The 22,861-nt window shown below is 42.7% G+C and overlaps 1 protein-coding gene across 2 annotated transcripts in view; it reads left to right on the forward strand.

Annotated features, from left to right (window-relative positions):
* KBTBD12 (kelch repeat and BTB domain containing 12) overlaps positions 1–13,386 on the forward strand; it is a 57,480-nt gene extending 44,094 nt beyond the window's left edge. Inside the window, exon 5 of one of the 2 annotated variants that reach the window (XM_075938807.1) lies at positions 11,446–13,386. In XM_075938807.1, coding sequence (XP_075794922.1) covers positions 11,446–11,615 — 170 coding nt within the window. In that variant the 3' untranslated portion in view covers positions 11,616–13,386. The remainder of the gene's footprint in view (positions 1–11,445) is intronic. The other variant, XM_006120219.4, reaches the window with a different exon arrangement.
* The last annotated feature ends 9,475 nt before the right edge of the window (positions 13,387–22,861 follow it).

Consider the following 22,861-nt stretch of genomic DNA (forward strand, 5'->3'; position numbering starts at 1 on the left):
TAATTGTATATACTTCACAATGAATATTATATAATAACAGTTTGGGGTTGTTATATACTATGGCTCTTATAGCCTTATTTCAAAGTCTTGCATTATTATGAATATGAACATGGGGTGATTGTCAGATTAGCTATAAAGTTTATTAAACAACTAGAATTAAAAGTTTATTATCACAAAAAAGCCTTTAAAGGTGAATCTAAAACTGGACGAAGAGGTAGCTTACAACTGAATTTGATATGGTTATTGTTAGGGCTCACCAAGTGGCGGTAAGCCCCGCTCACCAGCTGCATGGTTCTGCAAGCTGTGCATGCGCAGATCGCACGGCGCCAGCTGTGCCAGCTTGTAATCTGCTCGCCATGGGCGAGTAGATTACATGATTTGTCGAGCCCTGGTTATTGTATATGAAGAGACATAAGAAAAAAGAGGAATATGAAAATTTCCAATGCAGAGATAAACATCTAATTTAAAGATTAAACTCACCCACAGACTAAGAAAAGTCACTTTACAGTAACAGAATTAATTACAACTTTCAAAACCGCTAAACTATGCAAAGACTGTAAACTGCATTTCATAATGCAGAATCACTAATCAAGAAGCTACTCCAGTCTCCAGTCACACAGATGAAAACTCAGATATGACAGAAAAACTGGTGAAGGCCCGAGATCCCCCAATGATTTAAATCATTTTTTTGCAGGCGAATAGAGCTTCTTTTGTTGTCTCTATGGGTATGTCTACACTAGCCCCCTAGTTCGAACTAGGGAGGCTAATGTAGGCATTCGAAGTTGCAAATGAAGCCCGGGATTTAAATATCCCGGGCTTCATTTGCATCTTCCCGGGCACCGCCATTTTTAAAAGTCCCTTAGTCCGAACTCCGTGCCCGCGGCTACATGCGGCACAGAGTAAGTAGTTCGACTTAGGATCTCTAATTCGAACTACCGTTACTCTTCGTGGAACGAGGTGTACCGGTAGTTCGAATTAGAGATCCTAATTCGAACTACCTACTCCATGCCGCGTGTAGCCGCGGGCACGGAGTTCGGACTAAGGGACTTTTAAAAATGGCGGCGCCCGGGAAGATGCAAATGAAGCCCGGGATATTTAAATCCCAGGTTTCATTTGCAACTTCGAATGCCTACATTAGCCTCCCTAGTTCAAACTAGGGGGCTAGTGTAGACATACCCTATTATAACTGCAAGGTGTATAATAAATGGAAATGATTTAGTAGAAAAATGTCAAAATTTGAGGTCCCTTTGTCTCCTGAGGCCTGGGCCAAATGGCTCTCCTGGAGCTCCCTCTGATAGGGCCTACACTCAGCCATATCTGAAAGGAGGGACGTAGGACAAGCAAAAGGTATATCTGTAACCTAAGCCGCATTTCCAAGGGCTGCTCGCTGCTGTGAACTCTGGAGGGGTGTCAGTTTTTCAAGAGAAGGCCACAAGCTGTATTTATAGTGGAAGTTGTTAGGGCAACCTAAATATCAAGGTTGCTGCCAGCTCTCCCTATAATTATAAATCAGTCCAAAGTCCACAGCCCTGATTCATCTTCTTACTCAGTCCAAATATGGATACAGGGCACAGCTCACATAGCATCTCCTTAGTGAACGAGTATGGCATGTTTTTCTTTTATGTTTCTGGCTAGCTGCCATTTTGATTTTGCTCCTGTGCCCTTCACACTACCAAGTGGCCACTCAACAGCCATTTTGTATTTTTATTGGCACCCCTGGAGAATCAGAAGTCTGAGGTACCAAGTGCAAACACACACCTTAACTTGAAAACATCTGCTGTCAACTACCAGGAAGCCCTAGACTTGAATGAGGGGAAAGTCAATACCGCATCCCAGCTACTGCTTCTGCCAGAAAGTCTACAGGCTCCTGTTGCCTTAAACTCCCATGATTGGGGCCTTCACTTGTTGCCACCTCCCAAGTCTCCCAGTCTGCCTCAGAGAGTACCGCAGGGGTGTGTCTAAACTACACCCCTCTGTTGGCAGAGGGATGTAGATTAGGCATGTCGATATTGCAAATGAAGCTGGGATTGAAATATCCCACGCTTCATTTACATAATGGAGGCTGCCGCTTTTTTTCGAAATGGGGCTTTTTTGAAAACCTCCCCAGCAGTTTAGACGGAGGTCTTTCAAAACTAAAACTCTTTTTTGAAAGATCGTGTACTCCTCAAAAAACGAGTGGGCAGTAGCCATTTAGTTTTCTTCCGGGTATTTTGTTGAGCTACTACCTCAGCTACAGATTTTAAACCAGCCATTGTAGATTGACTGCATAATAGTCTTGTTGATACAGTTTATATTTCCCTTGCCTTTTCACATAAAATGAAACCCTAACACCTGCACAGGTTGACAGCTACTACTGTTACAAGCTGTGTGTATGGCAAAAGCAGTCACATTAGCATGCTTCACTGAAGGAGGTAGCAAGCACATGTTTAGTTATTCAGCATTACATATTTATAAAATGTCTGTCAGTTGGGTTTCATTTTGCTTTTTCTGATTCTGAAGATGCTGAAGATAAAAAATAAAAAACATTCTCAGGTTAAAATCTTGGAAGGGGGGGCGTGTTTGTGAATGTGTGTGTGCATGTGTGCACTGAAAGCATGTTATTTGGTTTCATTCTAGGTTTGTCAATATGCAAATTTGTTGAACTTCACATCATGTGGTCAAGCTTATGTGCTTTTCTAGGCTTTTTTTGGGGGGGTGAGGGAGAGAGGCATGAATAGATCTGAGAAATTAGTAGAAGCTGTATTTTTGCACGGGGAGGGGACTGTTGTTTATAGACATTGGCTTAATTATATAATTGATTTGTAGGAATAAATTCTGTGCATAAATGCAGATATTTTTAAAATGTAAATTCTATTGTTTGTTAAGAGCATATGTCTAGGCTGTCACTCAAAACTGCCACCTTATATGTCCTTAGCTGTTTTGCAAAGCAAAAGGAAAACTACCTAAATTCAGCTATTAAAGGCACTACTTCAAAAACAGGATCTACTCCTATTGGCCCATCACATATAAAAATGCCTCTGGTCCTAATCAATTAAATCCTCTTGATACTGAAGTAGGTATATTTGAAGTGGGAGTTAACACTTTCTCTACCTCAAATACAGTTTATAGCAGTAATATATGTTTATATTTATATAAAGATGTAGCTAGTATGTGCACCACTGCCTTTTCCTGGATGATGCTTAACTGTGTGTCATAGGCCCCATCCTATTAACAACAACTGAAGATTCTCCTTTATCATAAGTAGTAGGGGAGGGATGTCTCTGACTCTGGAGCAGGCAGACAGCCTTGTACTTATGACGTTCCAAGTAGCCACAGTATGCAGCTTAATGACACTCATGAAGCCCTAGCCAACCGTGGAATTGTTACTTTTACATACAGATATTTAAATAGCTAACCTAAATGCATATAACTGCCGCCTCCTCCTCATTTACATGAATTGAACTCTTGAAAAACAATTATATGAATTGGAATACTGTTCAGTTTACAGCAAGGCAGTGCCATGTTGTAATTGCTGTATTCCATCCAAGCTAATGAGTTTGGATTTCAGCACCTTCCTTTCCTGACAGTGGACTAGCTTAACCGTTATTTATTTTGACTAATCTACCAGAAAGTCTGCTCCCTTCAGTCTCATCCATTATATAATTTAGATGGAGAATAATTGTTGTGCTTATTTTTCATTATAATGGTTACAATACATTGCTTGAAGCAAATTAAATGTAGACATATTAAGGAGCCTGGCACAGTAAAATACTGTACTTGTGAAGTTTGGGGGATGTGGGATTGGAACAAAACCCTGCTATGTTCCCGGCTAAATAAAGCAGGAGGGCAAGTTCTTGGCTGATTGCTGCCTGTTTGCAACACTGCTTGGTTCCATGATCAGTTAGAATTTACTAGGTAGCACTGAATATTTAAAGTTCTCCTGTCCACAGTTGTTACTTTTGGAATAAATTTTCCTATTAATAAATAGGAAGCAGAATCCCTGTTTTGTTTTGCACAGAACTAGCTCATCATAGGCTGTCAAGCTACAAGCACTCAACCATCTATCACGCTTGCATATGGAATCCGCACAAAGAAGCTGCCGAATGACCTTTCACTTAATTTTCACACTCACCAGACTAATATATACTACTACTCTTGGAAACATAGGAGAAGGAGAGAGAGAAATAGAGAGAGAGAGAGCTCTAGCAAACTCTGTTCCTAGAGATGGCTGACCACTAATCCAGAATTCATTACTAAAAACACATCACAGTAACAAAGGCTGATATAGGTCATAAAAGTAATGACAGTCTGCACCAGCTTGCTACAGGTCTGAATCTGACCCCATGTCTGATGGGAAGAAAACAGTAATCCGATCACAGTTCGGATCAAGATTCCCTTTATATCTAGTTTATAAAGGGTTAATAAATGATTAACTGATGTTTTATTAAATGTTCAACGATTGTTAGAGTCCAGTAGGTTGTTTATAAACATGGCTTGTAGCCAGGTATAACATCTGCTGATGTACTTATAACTGTCTATAACATATTGATACCCCCTGGGGGCCAAAATGTGGGGTCTAGTAGGTTGTTCCAGCTGGCAGCAGAAACTGGTGATAGTCAGGATTTCTTTGATGCAGCTTTATTCACATATAAAGAATGTATGATGTCCTGTGTCTCTGAATTCAGAAGGAGCCAACAACAAAAGGAGCACTTTCTTAGCTTCTAGCCCAAGCCCAGTTTGGTTGGCTGTTTTCCTGGAGGTTTCATCACATTATAATCTTTAATTGAGTATTAATCTTTAATTCCTGAAGACTCCAGGACAATCCTGGAGGGTTGGCACCCATACCAAGCCTTTGTAGCCCACAGACTCCAAAGCTGTCTCTAGTTTTCTTCAGACTTACCCTGTGCTGGGGGTTACTACTAAACTTTCATGTGTCTTTTGCCTCTCCTTTTTTTAGCTCTATTCTCACCTGTTCACCATTTCTGTGTGTTCTCTCCACCATATACCAGCCCTCCTGGGATCACCTAGTCAAACCCTTCACTCACCTACTGCTAGTTTCTGAGCAGACAGTTAGATTTTCTTTTAGGTGTAACCCTTAAGTGTCTCTTAAAACTGTCTTAAATGTGGGACGTGTTCACACAGCAGTGTGAATGAAGTTTTAGTGTAACCCATAGCAGTGTTTCACATAGCTCATAACAATATACTGCTTGTGTCTACAGCATGCTTTTAATATTGATTCATTCTTTCTAAGCCATTTATAAAAGGGATCTCAGTACAGAGCGGGACCGGTAATCCTGCTTCTATAAGAGGCAGATCCTGTGGCTCTACTCAAGTCAAGGCACCTAACCTTGCTACCGTTTAAGTTAATGTGAGTATAGCTGTTAACCAGTGGGGACAAAATCAGACCTGAGGAGACTATGCAGGAGAGGAAGGGATGCCAGATAAAGTCCTAAAAGGATAAATAATTAGAAAGGTTCTGGATATTGAAACCTAAACAAACACAGTTGAAATAGCAGTGGAAAATGAAAGTTTCTCCCTATTAGGCACCACATCCAACTTTTAAAAACATTGTACAGTAAAGACTCGGTTATCCGACCTAAACGGGACTGGAGGATGGTCAGATAACCTCAAATGTCGAATAATAGGAATGGCGTTGGCTCGTGGTGGGGCAGGGGCCTGGCGCACGCTGGCTGAGGGGCAGGAGCGGAGCAGCATTGGCAGCAGTGGCGGGGCTAGGAGCATTAGACAACCAGGTAGACAGGTAGACAGAGACCTTGTCTGTACTGGATTTATGTGCTATACTGAACTGTAAGTAATATTGCTCTGCCATACATTGCATCTCTGTGAATCCAAGTCAAAATGTGCCTCCCAGCTCTCCCCTAGCTCTGGTGGGTCCATACCCTGTACCCATTCTATGCCTGGCACAATGTGCACTGGCCATTATGTCAAGGGGCTTTCCCTGTTCCCTGAGCACATGCATAGATAAAGATATGTATTGGCCCTGCAGAGGATGTAGATCTGTGATGTGACTAGCCAGCTCAGAGGCATTCGGGGCACCTTTGCCCCTTTGTTCTCCTACATGGGCACGCAGGATGGTTCACAATCTGCCCCCTAGTGATGCACAAAAATGGGGCTGGGTATGATAGACCTGGAGAAAACATTTTCTCTTTTGCCCTGTATTGCAAGTCAGGATTTCGTGTCTTCCATGGTGACAGGCTAACAGAACATTTAACCAATTGCAGCAACAGCCTGTGTGTTCCCCTGCCCAAAATCTTGTAACATTAATGACAAGTAATTAGGAGTTCAGGTATGAATGGCCATGAGTAATGTGGCAGGTAGTGTTGTAGTCATGCTTTATGCAGAAAACATGGTGTGTTCTTTGGTACAGAGACTCACAGAAATCAGACATGCAGATGGCCTTGAAAACGTCAGGTAAAAACCTCATTGGATAAACATACCAAAGCTGGAATCAAAGCATTTCAATGGTGAGAAGTCAGCTTTGGAATGGCAGTTAAATGCCAATGGCTGGAGTGTCTGCTGGACATTTGGGGACCTGGTGTTGGTGGTTACTATGTAAAACCTGAAGGAATTCTTCATGGATGGAAAGATGATAACAGCTGGTTAACAATTTAGCAATTAGAGTTTTAGTGGCTGTTTTGAAGCTGACTCATGCCAATAAGACGTAGGGTTCAGTAGACAGGTATGTGTGTCAGACATAGAAAAGAGAAATGACAATGTGGAGAAAATGCCAGGACTGAGATCAGCAGGTGCTCAAAAAGGAGCTTAGAAGAGGAATTTCACAGATCACAGAAGCCCATAGACAAAGAGCAGACACACGAAATCTGTGTCACCTGTGACACTGACATATTGTGTGGCCTTTGTAAAGCCTCTTAATCACTTCATGTGTTAGTTTCTTCCTCTGTAAAATGGAGGCAATAATATTTATGCCAGTGGGCTGTTAAGGATTGATTAGATACTAGTCCAAATTTGTGCCTGGTGTAACTACATTGAAGTAAAATTATTAAGGATTTGTCTGGTCCTTTGTCTCTAATGTACTGTACTGTTCAACTATTTTACTCATATGTTCTTATGGTTAAAGTGCTGAACTGGAATTCCAGCGTTCCAGGTATCAGCTCTTCTACAGAATTCCTGTGTGACTGGGCAAGTCACTTCATATTCCCGTGCCTCACATTTCCCTTTTGTAAAACATTATTAATACCTAAAAAATAAGGGTGTTTGAGGATAGCTTCATTAATGACTGGGCAGCTCATATACTACAGTGATGAAGACATGCAAATACCTGGCTAGGTTTGCAAAAAATCTATACATTGTTTTGAAATTAACTTTATATTGGAATGTGTGGTACTTACAATAGGAGAGGGAAAATAAATATCAAAGGGATTGGCAGTAATAAATACCTATATCCACAAGGGAAAGTTGTTACCCCAAACCACATATGGAATGAACAGAAAAGCAAATAAAATATTTATAGCATTGCCTGAAGCAATATTGTAGGTCTCAACAGTGATCCATCTTGATTCAAGTAGCATGAGAAATTATACAATGAAAAATCAGTCCAGTAATGTTTGGATGGTGAAATGCCTTTAAAAATACAGCTTTTAATAGAATTGGAAGATTCTGAGCATATGGATGGAGGCGGCCATCTTATTGAAAAGCAACATCCTCTATGTCAATTTAATCTTGCTTTAAACACATCTCAGAAAAGAACTTTGTTATGTAAAAAGTGATAAGCATTTTGTTTACAAACAAAACATTATGGGTCAAAGTGTTAAGCAGTATTTTGAAGATTATGCCTGCAAATGCTGCATGCAGAATACTGTAACTTGCACATGTGATTTTTTATTTTGATTAAAGCCTCCATTACAAAATAAGGTCTTTATTGCCTGGAAAAAAGTGATTTTATAGGTGCAGTATTAGCCTTGGTCTGTACACAGATTGTGCACCAGTATAACTTTCCATTAAGGGAGTGATTTTCTTACCAATACAGTTGAATTGATGTAACCTCTAGTATGACACAGTTGTACTGATATAAAGGTGCCTTATACTGGCACAGCCTATTCCCCTTCCTGTAGAAGTAGACTTTTATTGTTATACTTTTATACTGATATAACGGCATTCGCACTGTGGAGGAGTGTTGCACTGCTTTAACTCTATCAGTATGTCAAAGTGGTACAACTTCTGTAGGGAGACAATCCCTTAAGGCACGCAGAATTAACCCAAGCTACCTTAGCATGGGTGAAGCTCTATTGCTACCAGACCCATGTAACTGCACCCACAGTGGTGCCGTACTAGTTTGGTGTGCTTAGCTACATTTTTGGCAGGGTATCCCATTGTTCTTAGTGGAACATGAAACTGGATTACTTTCTGAATATGTTCACAATATATTCATAGAGAACTTGTCTCTCTTCTGTAGGCTCCTGTGAGGAAATCTTCTTACAGATCTCACTCAAACAATGTACCTCTCAGGATTACTTTGGATGGTTAAGACAGCATTTCTAACAGAATTAAAACTCATTTTGTGTAACAGTGAAATCCATTAAGTGACCATTTTTGATGATTAAAAAGAAATAATGTGTTTAACATAGGCAGTTGTCTAATAAAAGTGGAGCAGAACTGTGCAAAATGTGTTTGAGGATACTGTGGATGATTTCTTAAGAGAAGTTACCCAATAAGGGTGATCTCTTGAGAGAGTATAGATTCTACTGTGCATCATGAAACCACTTTTCGCTGGAAGAGACTGAAGCTTAGAAATACAGATTATAATTAAAATAATAGAGAAACCAGTGAGACCGTGAGTAGAGCATCACCTGAGTTATGTTTCAGCAAAGGTATGAATACAGGCTAGAGACAGGAACCAATGGCTCTAAGCTCACAAGAGGTGTTCTTGAAAATTTCTGGATCAAAATAATAATAGACAATAGTGGCAATAAATAATTCTTAATTCTTACCTAGCAGTGGAAATCTTATAAGATCATCTCTTTTTGTGAGATTTGTACCCTCGTGGGCTGAAACCTTGTAAGCATGCATCGGCTGTGCACAGAGTGGATCTGAGCATTGATCCTTTTTATTTTTAAACCCAAAATCTTGAACCAGAATCACAGAACTTGTTTTGAAATCTGTGATTTGAATTGGAATCCTTCCAAAATTCAAAAGGCTTCAGAGATGAAGAACCAAATTTTTGTTAAAATATTTTTTCTGTGTCTCAGCTAATCTATGGGTGTAGTTTCCTTTTAAGTTCAGTGAGATAAGACTGGAGAAATGATTTTATCCTTTATTCTGGCAATATAGACTCTTTCATCTCTCGAGTTGAGTTAACTAACACCCCACGTGCTGAAAAACAGAATTTGTGGAGAGCAGAACAAAACTGGTTACAACAACCCACAAGAAAGGGAAACAAAAGACACTAAAGGTTATGAGTCATAAGGGTCAGGAAAAGATTTGTGGGGAGGATTTCTAAATCTTCCTTTGATGTTTTAATTAGGATTTTTTTCAAGTGCTGCAATCCTCCACAGAATGTTTTAGACAGCTCCACTGTTTGATTTTTTTTTTCCACTCAGTTGTCTCATTTTGTCGTGATCCATGCCAAAGAAATTCCTGGCATAATAATTTATGACATAAAGGAGTTGATCTAATAATAAATAACAGGACTGGAGCCTCTAGTGTCACATACTGGGGCTACTTGTGTCTTCCTGTTTGCTTTGGGGAAAAAACCTTTCTTACTGCTGCTGGGTCATATAGAAACAAGAGCACTATGCTGGTGCTTGTAGATGTCATTTGTTTACAGTGTCTGTCACTCAAGCTTTTTTCTCCATACTTTAACTGGGTGTTTTAGCAGCTTGCTCTCTTCGTTCATGGATGGATGGTGCTTTCCTACCTATTATTCTTCCTCTTGCTCAATTGAATGAGTTTGATAAGCAAAATATCACAACTGGGCTATATGAAGAAATGAAACAAGGGCTATTTAGACAGGAACATATCCCAAGAGGGTTTTACTCAGGCTTTATCTGAGCAAACTCCCAAAAGGGGAGTTAAGGCTAAGTAAGAGCTCAGGACTTAGTCCAGTGAAAATTTCAACCTGTACCCTATTCATACTTGTTTTTCCCTCTTCCACAGTTAATTGTGGGCAAAACTGAGGGAAAAAAATCATGATTTAGGGCTGTGAACTATGAGACAGAAGCATCTCTTTATGTTATCATATGAAAAACAATGTGATCAGAGTTGGTGAACAGTTTCTTTAGGAATGAACACATGACAGAAGGCACATGTAATTAGAGGCAGGGTTGGCTTTGGGTGCTCACCACACCAGTGGATCTAGGGGAGCTTCACTAATGTAGATTTACCCACAGTTATCAGGGTGGGGAAATTTATCCTGGAATTCTTTTTCCACGTGACTTCCCTTCCTCCCCTCCCCCGCCTCTGTATCCTACATGCCAACCCTGTAGGACAGTTGAAGCACCCCAGATCTATGTTAAGTCTCATGATAATGAGCCATCATGATACAATTGTTTTCACGTGTCATTCCTAAATCATGGAGGTTATGAATAAGACTGGGGAACTACTAAAACTGTTCTTATGAGGGAAAATGAATGGTCTATGCACCTAAAGTTATGAGCTTTGCAGGTCTCTGAAACTTCAACACTTTCTTTCCACTTCTTTCCTTTGCTGGTTGATCCATGAAGCAAAACTGCTGTCAGCCTCAAAGAAGGGACAGGTACAAACACTGACATATACTCACTAGAGAAAAAGGCACAGGGCTTTATGGGCATGTAAGAAAGGATCCAGAGCAGCCTCTAAGGAAGGGATGAATGCACTATACAATGAAACCTGTCTCCAGATTATCAAGTCTCAGAGAAACCACGTTGAGTATTTAATGTTTCTTATTGTGATAGTTCTTCTTCTGGTGGTTGTGAAATGCCTGTGCTTGCGAATTTGAGACAGCTTTTAGCAAAGCTATATAGAGAGGCATCAGATGTGGAGGAAGGAGACTGGTAGCTAAATACATTCACATCCTCTTTTCAAAGTCAGAAAAGTTTAGATTATCGTCACTTGCTGTGAGAACCTAACTTTGAAATGTAAAGAAAAAGTAAGAAAAACGAAAGGCTCTTTTCATTTATATAAAAGAATTTGGCTTTGAGTAGCAAAACTGCTAGAAAGTACAGGTCCTGTGTTAGCAAATAAAAGGTTTTTCCTTCTTCCAAGAAGTGTACTGCAGCACTGCAGTCTGACAAGCAAAATTCTTTCTTGTGTGTTGTCTCTTTTGTTAAAATTTGTAAGCCTCAGTAAAAAGCATCTCATAAGAATGGCTGTGATTTAATATAGTTGCTCTATTTTGATTGCTTATAACAAGTTATTCACAAAGAGGAAAGATGAATTCATTATTTCTGCAAACTTCTTTGACCCTTTTGGCTTTGCCTTTGATATTTTGTTGTTGCTATTATTTTTCAGATCGTCATGAAATTATCACCAAAGAGATCCTAGAGCTGGATACATGGGAAAACCAATGGAATGTGGTGGCTATCAACGTCCTCATGCATGATAGCTACGATGTCTGCCTCGTGGCTAGACTGAACCCCCGGGATCTTATCCCCCCACCCTCTGACCTAGTGGAGCAATAGATAATGCACCTGGTTCTTATGCTTCCCGAGTCTGCTATAACTGAAGAGCTCAGAATAACGAGTGATATGAAGCGTGACCTTGGAGGTAGCCTGAGGTGACAACTGGGTTCTACAGAAATGAGTCTGTGATATGCTTAAGCCAGCAATGCCTTAGCACTGTGATTCTTGGCCACTTCTGTGTGCTCAGTATTGGTACTTCAAGCTTTTGTGATTGATACTACAGGCTTCCTATCCCAAACAGCCTCTGGAGTTGGTGCAGACACCCTCCCACAGCACTCCTTACGCGACTGTTTAAGCTTGAGAGTACAACACAGGCTGAGTTGCTGTGATCCTCAGAATCATAGTTGCAGCCCAAGACCCATTGCAAGGAGAAGCAATACATCTGAATGAGAGCTCTTGCAGGTGCAGATGACACTTCAAGAGAAGATTCTGCCTTCACATACAAACCATATTGATTTCAAGAGGGTTAGCAAGGATGTTAAGAATTTAGTCTGAAATTGATGCAGTTGTCCAAATGGGCTAGGTTGAAGCTGGCCCTCTACTAGTGCATGAGCAGTTGTAGTGAGAGAGCAGAGGCAAGGAGCTTTACTGTCTTTTGAATTCCTGCAAAGGGGCTACACACAGGAAGCACAGACTAGAGCAAACAATAACACTACCTTAAAGAGGTTGGGATGAGTGTGGCGGTGACCCTGCCTCCATCCCCTCAACAGCCTGCGGAGGTGAACTAGTTTGTGGGAGAACATTCTTCACCTTCTCTCAGGGTTCTGAAGCTCCTACACCAGTATCAGGAGGAATTCCAGCACTGAAGAACTTGTGCTGCTGTGTGACCAGGTATAGCCAGGGCCTTGAAGGAACCATCTGCTTCCATTTCAAAGCCCATCTTAGCTAGAACTTTGAACACAATGTTTGAGAGGAGGAGAGGGACCGAAATGAAACACAGACTTAAAAATTAAATCGACTCTATCATCATCCAGCAAGACTTGTTGCCATGCATCCACACACAGGCTGTGTTTAACCAACCCCCAGGGGCAATGGGACAGCCAACACTGAAGGAAGCAGCAGAGCCTCCATTCAGGCTCACACCTGCACTAGTCTTCCACCCCCCTCTTCTCTCCTAGAAAGCAGCAGGCATGTGCAGCAGTGGCTCCATGCACTGCCCAGCGCCTGGGCATCTTAGAACATTTTTGAGGAGTACAGGATCTTTCAAAAAGGATTTTATTTTCAAAAAATCCCCATCTAAACCGCTGTTTTTCTTTCGAAAAGCCCCTTTTCAGAACCCCCCCCCCCCCCCCCACGGCCACCATTATGCAAATGAAGCACAGGAAATTTAAATCTCAGCTTCATTTGCAATTTCAAAGTGTCTAATTTACATCCCTTTTTCGAGAAAAGGGATGTCATCTAGACACAGCCAAAGAGAACAAAGATTCCAACAGCAGCATCTCAGCATTCTAGCAGTTGTTTCAATCAGGCTATTGTTTAAATAGAAATAGCTTTCATGTAGCATGGGATAAACTCTGCTCTGAAAGAGGGATTTTGCTATTTTCAGAGGGAAGAACAGGAGTTCAGACAGAATGATCACACTGAGCTTCTTGAAGCAGCATTTGATTCACAGGATTAGGTGACTAGAAATGTGCAAGTCTCACCAGGTAGCTGGTATTCAGTTTGACTTAGTAATATCCCTTCATATGTAATCTGGTGCCTCCCTTCATTGTGTATCTGAGGCTACATCTACACTACGAGTTTTTGCGGCAGAAAATATGCTGAGTGGCTCATTAGCATAAGTTGTGTTCTCATTAGCATATTTTCTGCTGATCCGTATTTTTGCTAGGGGTTTTTGCGCAAAAAGGAAATGTCCACACTGCTTGTTTTTGCGGAAAAATCCCAAGAGAAAAAACGGATCGGCTGAAAATATGCTAATGAGATTGCAATTTATGCTAATGAGTCCCTCAGCATATTTTCTGCCGCAAAAACTCGTAGTGTAGACGTAGCCTGAGTTTCATTGCGTAAGCAGTACAGGCAAGATGTTTGAGAAGCCGAGCACTTCTGTTGGGCTGAAATCACAACTGAGAAAATGCTGCTTTACACTCATCATTGCAGAACACAGAAATATGTTATAAAGTGCTGGAATTCTCAATAATTCATTTGCAACAAAAAGTAGCTCAGGGTCACAAGAGCAACAACAAAACTGGCAAGATGTGATCAGCAAAGAAAGCTTGGGTCCCCTCTGAGAGTCTGAGAAGAGGCACTTGCAGTGCAGAAGTCACATACTGGAATGGTGCGCCACATTCTTCTTGAACCATATATTGGGTTGCAAAAGTTCCACCAGTTTATAATTCTCCCTGCTGTGACCGGTGGCTGAAGGGCTGGAGAAAATGACCCAAATGGCCGTTCCCAGCTCTAATTCCTGTGATTCATCAACTATTCCTTTGAACATCCAGTGGGACTATAAATCTGTTTTATAAAAACACACAACAGGAAGTTCACCAAAGTTTCATTTCTATTTACAGTACTGCACTAAGGGTCAATTGGGCAGGGGGGTATTTTGGTTTTTAGAAGGAAAGAAGAAATGAGGGTGTGATCCTTCTGACTCAGCTCTTATCTCCATGCCTGTTCCGTGGGCAGGATATGTTTGACAGTCTAAACTTTCACATTCGTGTCTATCACTTCTGTAATGTTAAATCATTCTCGTTTCTTTCCTATGTTGACATGTGACTCAGTGTAACTTTAGGGCAGTGCTGCTGTCAAGATGAGTCTTCGTGGTACAAACTCAGTGGTGGCCCGTTCTTAGGAGCTCTCCTGAATACCTGGCTTTTGCTTTTAAATTGCTTTTGCTGTTAGTCTCTAGGTGACATTAACGTTGCCCTTTTACATGTTGTAAAAAACAATAGAGAGTTTACAATTTCTTAAATTGTAACAAAGGAATTTTTCCTTAACCCTTGTTGTTACTGCAGAGTAGTAAGCAAACAAAAGTTCTTACTGGTACTGGAGGGAGAGGGCACACCAGCTTAGGGAGAGGGCACGTGAATTCCCCAAGTAACCCCCTACATGACTTTGCCCTGTCCCCAGCCTGGGACCGCCATGCTCTTCCCCTTATTTCCCCATGCCACATGACCTGAGGGGACTGGGAGAGCTACCAGCAGCCAGAGGAAGTGCTGATCATTCTGCTTCTTACCCTCTTACCCTCCCAGCCAGGAAAAAAGTGGAACTCCCAGCCTTGCCCCACAGAGCTATAGCATCCGAGTACAGGGTTGGGAGGGAGGGGCTGGGAGTTCTCCTCCTTTCCCTGCTGGGAGGGGCAACGGGGAAAGGAGCAGAACATGAGCTCCTCTGGCTGCCATAGAACTCCCAGCCCTGCCCCCCCAGGCCCTAGCCCAGCACACAGAGAGATGGCAGCCAAAGGAGGGACTGGGGATGGCCAGTGGAAGTCCTTCCAGTACGCCATACTGGCTAAAATAACTTGTCAGTTAGGTATACTGGACTGTACCAGCCCACTTGCACCATTGCTGCAGAGAAAGGATGTCTGCAGTAGGGATGTTAAATTTTGATTAATCGGCTAATCAAGTAGTCAATGAAATTTCTCGCTATCCCACTGCACTTCTCCCTTTGAAACAGCTGCCTGCGGCTCTTGTATATTCCAAAGGGAGAGGAGCAGCAGTGGGACTGGCATGAGCAGGACTGTTTCAATCCCCGCTCGCACCATTTCCCCACTGCTCTCTGTCTCCCTCGCTCTCCACTGAGACACTGCTGGGAAGGCGGGGCCAGCTTTTAAGCCGGCTCCCCCCAGTACCAGCTCGTGCTCCCTCACTTGCTGCCTCTCTCTGATAAAGGCAGCAAGCAGGGGGAGAAGCAACTAGTTGAATTCCTACCCGACTACCTGATAAATATTTTCTTATTGGGTTGTCAACTAGTTGTCTAGTTGCTTACATTCCTAGTCTGCAGTGTTCAGTCATTACAATTCATCTACATCGCTGAATGATACTCTTGAATGACAGCTCAGTCAAGTGGAAGGTTCTTAAGGACATCATATTTATCTCTCTTCAAGATTACTTTGAATGCTATGTCAACATCAGTCATTTTTTTTGTATTTACACGGTGGGGCGGGGGAGAATGTTCTTTCTCTAACTTCTAGTTTCCTAAGGCTTAAAACTTAACTAGATCTACAGGAGGTCTGAAATACACTCCCCTATAAGAGCTACCTCTGAAGATCCTAGGGGGACTGAGGAAGGGACATTTAGGATTTGTGGTGAACACAGCTAAAGCTCCTCCATTGAACTTGCGTGCCTGGGGTGAGGTGACTTTTCATCCCCATTACTGAAAGAACTGGATGAAGACTGTGTAGTAGTCCATCAAGGTCTGTCTTGCTAGCAGAAAGTGGTATCAGTTGACATATTGTATACCCTGTGTTGGGATCCAGCTATCAGAGCAGGGGTGGGTTCTGTGAGACATTATTATTTAGCGTGGCCCCCACTTGTTAGAGATACCTCATGAAGAGCACTAGCTCAGTTAGCCCTGGCATGCCCTGAGCACTGCTCAGCATTCTAACCAAAGCTAGAAAAACTTTTGCCTGCTATCCTAAGCTTATTTTACTTTTTTTCTTGTGGGGCAGGGGCCGTGTCCAGACTTGGGTTTTTTCGGGAAAAGTAGCCTTTTCCCGAAAAAACTTCCCCTGCGTCCAGACTCAAGCCGCATTCTTTCGAAATTATTTCGAAAGAACGCGGCTTTTCTTTCGATGGCGGTAAACCTCAATTTACGAGGAAGAACGCCTTCTTTCGAAAGTTCCTCTTTCGAAAGAAGGCGTTCTTCAATGTAAAGAGGCCGTCTTCGAAAGAGAGCATCCAGACTCGCTGGGTGCTCTCTTTCGAAAAAGCGGATTTCTCTTTCGAAAGATCCGCCTGCAGTCTAGACGCGATCTTTCGAAAGAGGCTCTTTCGAAAGATGCTTTCGAAAGAGCCTCTTTCGAAAGAAGCCTGCAGTCTAGACATAGCCAGGGATTGTTTTGCTTTGGACTTGTTTTTCTTCTCTGTGTGGGGGTAGTGGCAGAGGATGTGTGTGTGAGGGGAGGTAGATTTTGCTGAAGCCACCCAACTGTCTTGTCGTAGAAAGTCCAGTGCAGTTGCTTAAGGACATCTCAGGGTGGAGTTCTGGAAACTCTTGCTGTTCTGGAAATTCTGTGGTCAGTTTAGAAACTTACTAAACCAATAATTAGTCATAAAAGCCTGGCACGGTCAGCACAAAGCAAACTTATTGATAGATACCTCTTTGCTGTCAAGAGCAAAGTGACTGTAAAGTTGTGCGTTAGCATGTTAACTTAGATTTTTCCTAAGACTGTGCTGACATCTGTAATGCTAGTATGCAAACAAAGAAGCATTGGCAAGATTGGCTGTATAAATGGAGACTGTTAAGCAGAAGCAGACATGTTAATTTCAGTTTCACTTGCAACTCTGAAATACATCACCACGTTGTAGAGGACAACAGAGAGGTAATTTAGAGTTTTGCGAACAAAGGAGAGAAGGAAAAAAATGAAAACTATAAACAGTTACTTGTAACTGTATCTATACTTCTTGGGTTTTTTAGAATTGTCCATGAACAAATGATTACACAAATATCCATGTTCATCATATGCACATCTAATCATTGTGTTCCCACATGCACTTATGGTAATTGTGCATGCAAATGATCCACTAGTAGACATCTAATTGTCTATTTGCACAGTGATTGTTATCACTTGGAGGACCACATTGTGCATGTGCAATGACTATATGCACATGTTTGTATGTGCAGTTGTGAAAGTCTGGTGGGCCCGATTCTGCATTATGTTTTTGCTCTTTTGTATCGCTTGATTAGCTCAAAAGGATTGGATTCTGGCTTTCATTTGCCAGCAGATAATTCCCGTAGTGGCTATAAAGCCATCAGAAATAGCCACTGCACTAGCCCCCCCCCACACACACGTTCCAACAAGGGGTGAATTGAGAGCATGGTGGAGCTCTACTATGTAAATCCTACACGGGCAAAGGATGCTTGAGGATTCTACCCCAGTGACATAATTTAGGCACCTTCTATGATGCTCTAGTGCACATTGGAGCTAAGGGGGTAGAATGACCTCCCCTCCACTTTCCCCATTGTGCGCTCAGATGCGTGGGAGGATTGAGCCTGACCCTTTACATTTATGCCCTATCTCATCCAAACAAATTAAAATGTGTCCTCAGTCCTTTCAATCAACTTAAGAACAAGAAAATCAGGCTAAAACATTCATTTCAAAATGAAATGCAAAAAAATTGAATATGTTTATGAATATGTTTAATATTTTGTTACTTTCCTGCAAATCTGCAAAACAAGGCTATTCTTTTAAAAATCTGTTTTCCCGGTGATTGAATTTTTAGTTTTGAGGGGTCCTCTCTCTTCTCTGTTATGGCAGATGAAGCCCTTCTATCAATTTGATTTATGAATCATGATACTTTGAATTTGTAGGTCTAAAATCCTAGCTACTCCTGCAAGTTTGTGAAGCTGTCCCTAACAAGCACACATAACAGACCATCTACAAGCAGTTTCCAAAAGAAGGCATCTCATCCCCAGTTGTGCTCAGCTGGAACTAGAACATTAGCAAAGTACTACCATCTGATACTCTGAGGTTGAAAGTAAAGGATGTATTAAAAATTGGATGAAATATACACAGGATTTCCTCAGAAGTGCACCACCCTTATTTTTCTTGGCAAACATTTAATCTTTTTGTATGTTGTACCAGCCCCTCTGAGTGTTGGATGGAATAAGCCACGCTATGATTTCAGCCACAGTGTAGTCTGATCTGTGGGTCATGAATGTATGCTATATAGTGCAAAGAGCAGCAGATGGTTAGAGGGCTGCAACTGTGTGTAGGCAGGCATGCCTCAATATAGGAGGTGTTATTAAATTATAGTACATAATGCATTCTGTAATAGATATGCTATGGATCTTCTTTCTAGATTTTTTTTATAAGTTCTTTACTGGAGGAAATGTGGTCTTTTCTACAAAGCCACATGGCAATTCTGCCCAAACCCCAACTCAGCAAAGTTTTTAAGCATGAGTCTGGCTTTAACTATGTGAATATTCTCTTTGGAATCAATGCATTATTCACTAATATCAGACACATGCTGAAGAGCCTTGCTGAACAGGGACCAATAATTGGGTAGGAAAATTCTCTGTGCTAACATCCTCTACTTTAAATCAGTTGAACTGAAAAGATTCTTTCTTTTTTCAAGGCCCCAGGCGACTTACTATGTATGGCCAGATGCTTTGACCAGGCCTTGCTGCTTCTCCAGCTCCTTCAGTGCCTGCCACTCTTCTCCCAGATGATGCTCAGAGCTTTTCAAAGGCTTGCACAACTCTGGCCAACCCTATATCTTTCCTCTCGTCTGCCCACATCTCATCCCATGCTCAGTGCTCTAGTTTCTCTCTTGATCATTCCATTTGTCTCCTTGGCAAGCTTCCAGCTTTTCTCCCACTTCCATGCCACCCCTTAGGCTTAGAACAGCCTCTCCATTGATGTTCACCCAGCCTCCTCCTCCTCCAAAAACCTCTTTAAGATCCCGCTGTTCCATGAACCATTTCAGCTTTAGAAGGTATGTCTACATTGCATTTATCAACTCACAGCTAGCTCACATCAGCTGACTCGACCTTGCAGGGCTGTTTAATTGTGATATAGACTTTCAGGTTTGGGCTGGAGCTGGGCTCTGGGACCTTGCAAGATGGCAGAGTCCCAGGGCTTGAGCTGAAGCCTGTGCTGAAATGTCTGTATCACAATTAAACATTCCTACAGTTTCTGGCAAGCACTGCAAGCCTGAGTCAGCTGACATAGGCCAGCTGTGGGGTTTTAACTGCAATGTAGACATACCCAAAGGCTGCGTCTAGACTGGCATGATTTTTCGGAAATACTTTTAACGGAAAAGTTTTTCCATTGAAAGGATTTCCGTAAAAGAGCGTCTAGATTGGCACAGATGCTTTTGCGCAAAAAGTGCTTTTGCACAAAAGCATCCGTGCCCAGTTTAGACGCACTTTTGCGCAAGAAAGCTCCGATGGCCATTTTAGCTATCGGGCTTTCTTGTGCAAAAAATTAACATGCCTGTCTACACTGGCCCTCTTGCGCAAGAGAGCTTATCCCTGAGTGGGAGCGGCAAAGTATTTGCGCAAGAAGCACTGAATTCTTACATTAGAACGTCAGTGCTCTTGTGCAAATTCAAGCGGCCAGTGTAGACAGCTGGCAAGTTTTTGCACAAAAGCAGCTGCTTTTGCACAAAATCTTGCCAGTCTAGACGCACGAGTAGAAAGGATTCCATTCTAAATTCCTGGATTGAAGCACTTCTGGGGGGAAGTTCAGATCCCAGCCCAAATTTTGCCACTCAGTTTCCTGGCTAATAAAGAGCACCTCTTTGTTTTCAAGGCTTTGCCATGTCCTCAGTCTAATGGCTACAACACAGGCCACAGAGCCAGGAAACCTGTAGTCACAGTTCTGCCAGTCTCATTGTATAATAAGACTGGGGAAATCACTTTACCACTCTGTGCTTCCGTTTCACTATCAGTTAAGTCGACATAATGACACTGACACGTCTCAGAAAGAGGTGGGAGGGATTAATTAGTGTTTGCAATGGTTCTGAGAGTCTTGGAAGCACAGGACTAAATAAGAGAACAAAACCAAGTGCCTACTACATTGTTCATGTCACTCCAATAATAGCAAACTCTGGAAAGTATTACTGCTGTCTCTGATCTTTGAACCTCAGTTGCCACACAAAAATCTGAAACATACCTTCTTTTTCGCAGGGTGGGTCATGACCTAAGATCAGTCTCTTGTGTAACTACAAAGGGCCCAGATCTCACTAGAGAATGCAGCTTCTAATGTATAAAGTCTTAATATAGTCTTATTCTGGATTTTGCCTTTTCCCAGTCAGCCTTTGTAAAAGCGCATATGATTTTGCCAGCTTTTCTGAGGAGAACACACCCAATTCTGGCCTGCTGGTGCTTTTGGTTCTTCATTACCTGAAGTAAAGAGCTGGTGCTAAGATGTTATTCGGTTCCACCATTTCATTTTCTCATTCTTTGGCTTCAAAGTAGGGAAAACTTACCTCATTATTCACACAGTAATGCAAGAGAAACCATTTCTCACATTGCCCCTGCACCTGACCACATCCTTCAAACATGCTGCTGAGATCACACAGTATTTTAAAACTATAAACAGTTTTTTCTAGTTAGAGCCAGGCTTTCTATTTCCAGCTTTACCATTTTGCTCTGTAACTTGGGCAAATCATTTAGCCTTGCTGTGTCATGGTTTATAAAGCCCCTATAATAACACGTGAATAAAGCCCCTATAATAACACGTCTGTTGCATGTTCTTTGCTGTTAGGTGGTGTCCTTAATGAATGGCTGTAGATCACTTTGAGATCCACAGATGAAAAGCACTTTAGGAAGGCAACGTTTTATCATTGCTATTTAACTGCCATCCCTTCACTTTTGTTAACACTATTCTTCAACGCTCTCTGAATCCTATTCTTCTTAGGCTGGGAGATACTGGATGTTTGCAAATAACAGGAGTGTTTTGTGCATCCCTTAACATGGGTCTGGGCAAAATACCTTCCGTGGGCCAGATTCGACTGCCAAGCTGCCAGCTCCTGCCTGTGCCCTTCCCCACAAGCTCAGAAAAGAGGCTGCCCTGTTTGTGTCTGTGAGCCTGGGGCAGGGAGGGAGTGGTGCTTCACATGCTCCTTCCACCCCCAGCACAATCTCATGGTTTCCGGCCAATGGGAGCTGCCTGTTGTAAACAGGCAAGTTGCAAAGCACCCTCTCCTCCCTCCCCTCAGGCTCGCAGCTGTTCAAAAACCACATGACCCCTGCAGCCAGTGTGGGATAGGGCATCAAATCTAGTCTAGTCTAGTCTGCTTGAGAAGGCTGCTGGCTAGGAGTCGAACAGTTGTCTCCCAGCCAGAGCCTGCTTCTGGCTCTCCAACCCTTTGCCCCCCTACCTCACATAACCCAAACCCTTTGCCCCACACTGCACCCCAATCCCCTGCCTCAGGTCACAGCCCCCTCCTGTCCTATGTCACAGCCCAAACCCCTGCACACTCTCTTGCCCCCATATCCTCTCCCAGATCCTGTACCCCAATCCCCTGCCCCAGGTCACAACCCAAACTCCTGCACCCCCTCCTCCACCCCAGTCCCCTGCCCCAAGTCACAACCAAACCCCTGCAGCCTAGTCCCCCAACCCAGGTCACAGCTGCCTCCTTTATACAAACTCCCTCCCAAATCCCACACCCTCTCCTGCACTCCAGTCCCTTACTGCAAGTTCCCTTCTGCACCCAGCCTCCATCTCAAACCCTTCGCCTCCTCTCTTAATATGGGAGAGTGCTGCCTTGGACCATTTTCTAAATTCTTGGAGTGGCCCCCGATCAGAAATTATTGCCCACCCCTGCCCTACCAGGAAAGGCAATAAAGGATATCAAATCATGTATAAGGTACGCTGTACATTATCTAGGGAAGGGAGGATTGGGGTGTCTATATTTGTTCCTTGGCTATTAGTAACTTTTCTAGAGATGCAGCACTAATCACAGAAATTAAAGTCACTCTCTGAGGGTATGTCTACACTACAGCGCTAATTCGAACTAACTTAGTTCGAATTAGTTAATTCGAACTAAATTAATCCGAACTAACGCATCCAGACTAAAAAACTAGTTCGAATTAGCGTTTTGCTAACCTGAACCGGGGTTAAGGATGGCCGGAAGCAGTGCCAGCAGGGCATCAGATGAGGACTTAGAGCGTGGAGATGCTGTCTCAGGCTAGCCGAGGGCTGTGCTTAAAGGGACCCGACCCCCACTCCGGACAGACAGTTCTCGGGGGTGCCCTGCTTGCAAAGCAGTCCTGGCTTGGATTGCCCGGAGTACCCACACTGGGCACATCACAGCACTCGGCCATCAGACCAGCTGCACTTGCCGCAGGCTGCCATCTGGGGAGAGGGGGCAATTGGGGGGCTGCAGGAGAGCTTCCACCCCCAGAAGTCCGCAGAGCCAGCCCAGTCCTCCCCATCGGGGGCTCGTACCCCGTTCCTCCCTCACCTCCTTCCACTTACCCCTCCCTAGCCCCCCTTCCTGATGTACAAAATAAAGGACAATTGTGTTCAAAAATAGAATCTCTCTTTATTGAACAAAACTAGGGGAGACTGGGAAAAGGAGGTGGGAGAGGGGAAGAGAGAGGGTGGGAGAGAGGAGGGCAACTACAATGATGAGGGG

Source organism: Pelodiscus sinensis, chromosome 11, assembly GCF_049634645.1.
Source record: "Pelodiscus sinensis isolate JC-2024 chromosome 11, ASM4963464v1, whole genome shotgun sequence".
In the NCBI taxonomy this organism is placed as follows: Eukaryota; Metazoa; Chordata; order Testudines; family Trionychidae; genus Pelodiscus; species Pelodiscus sinensis.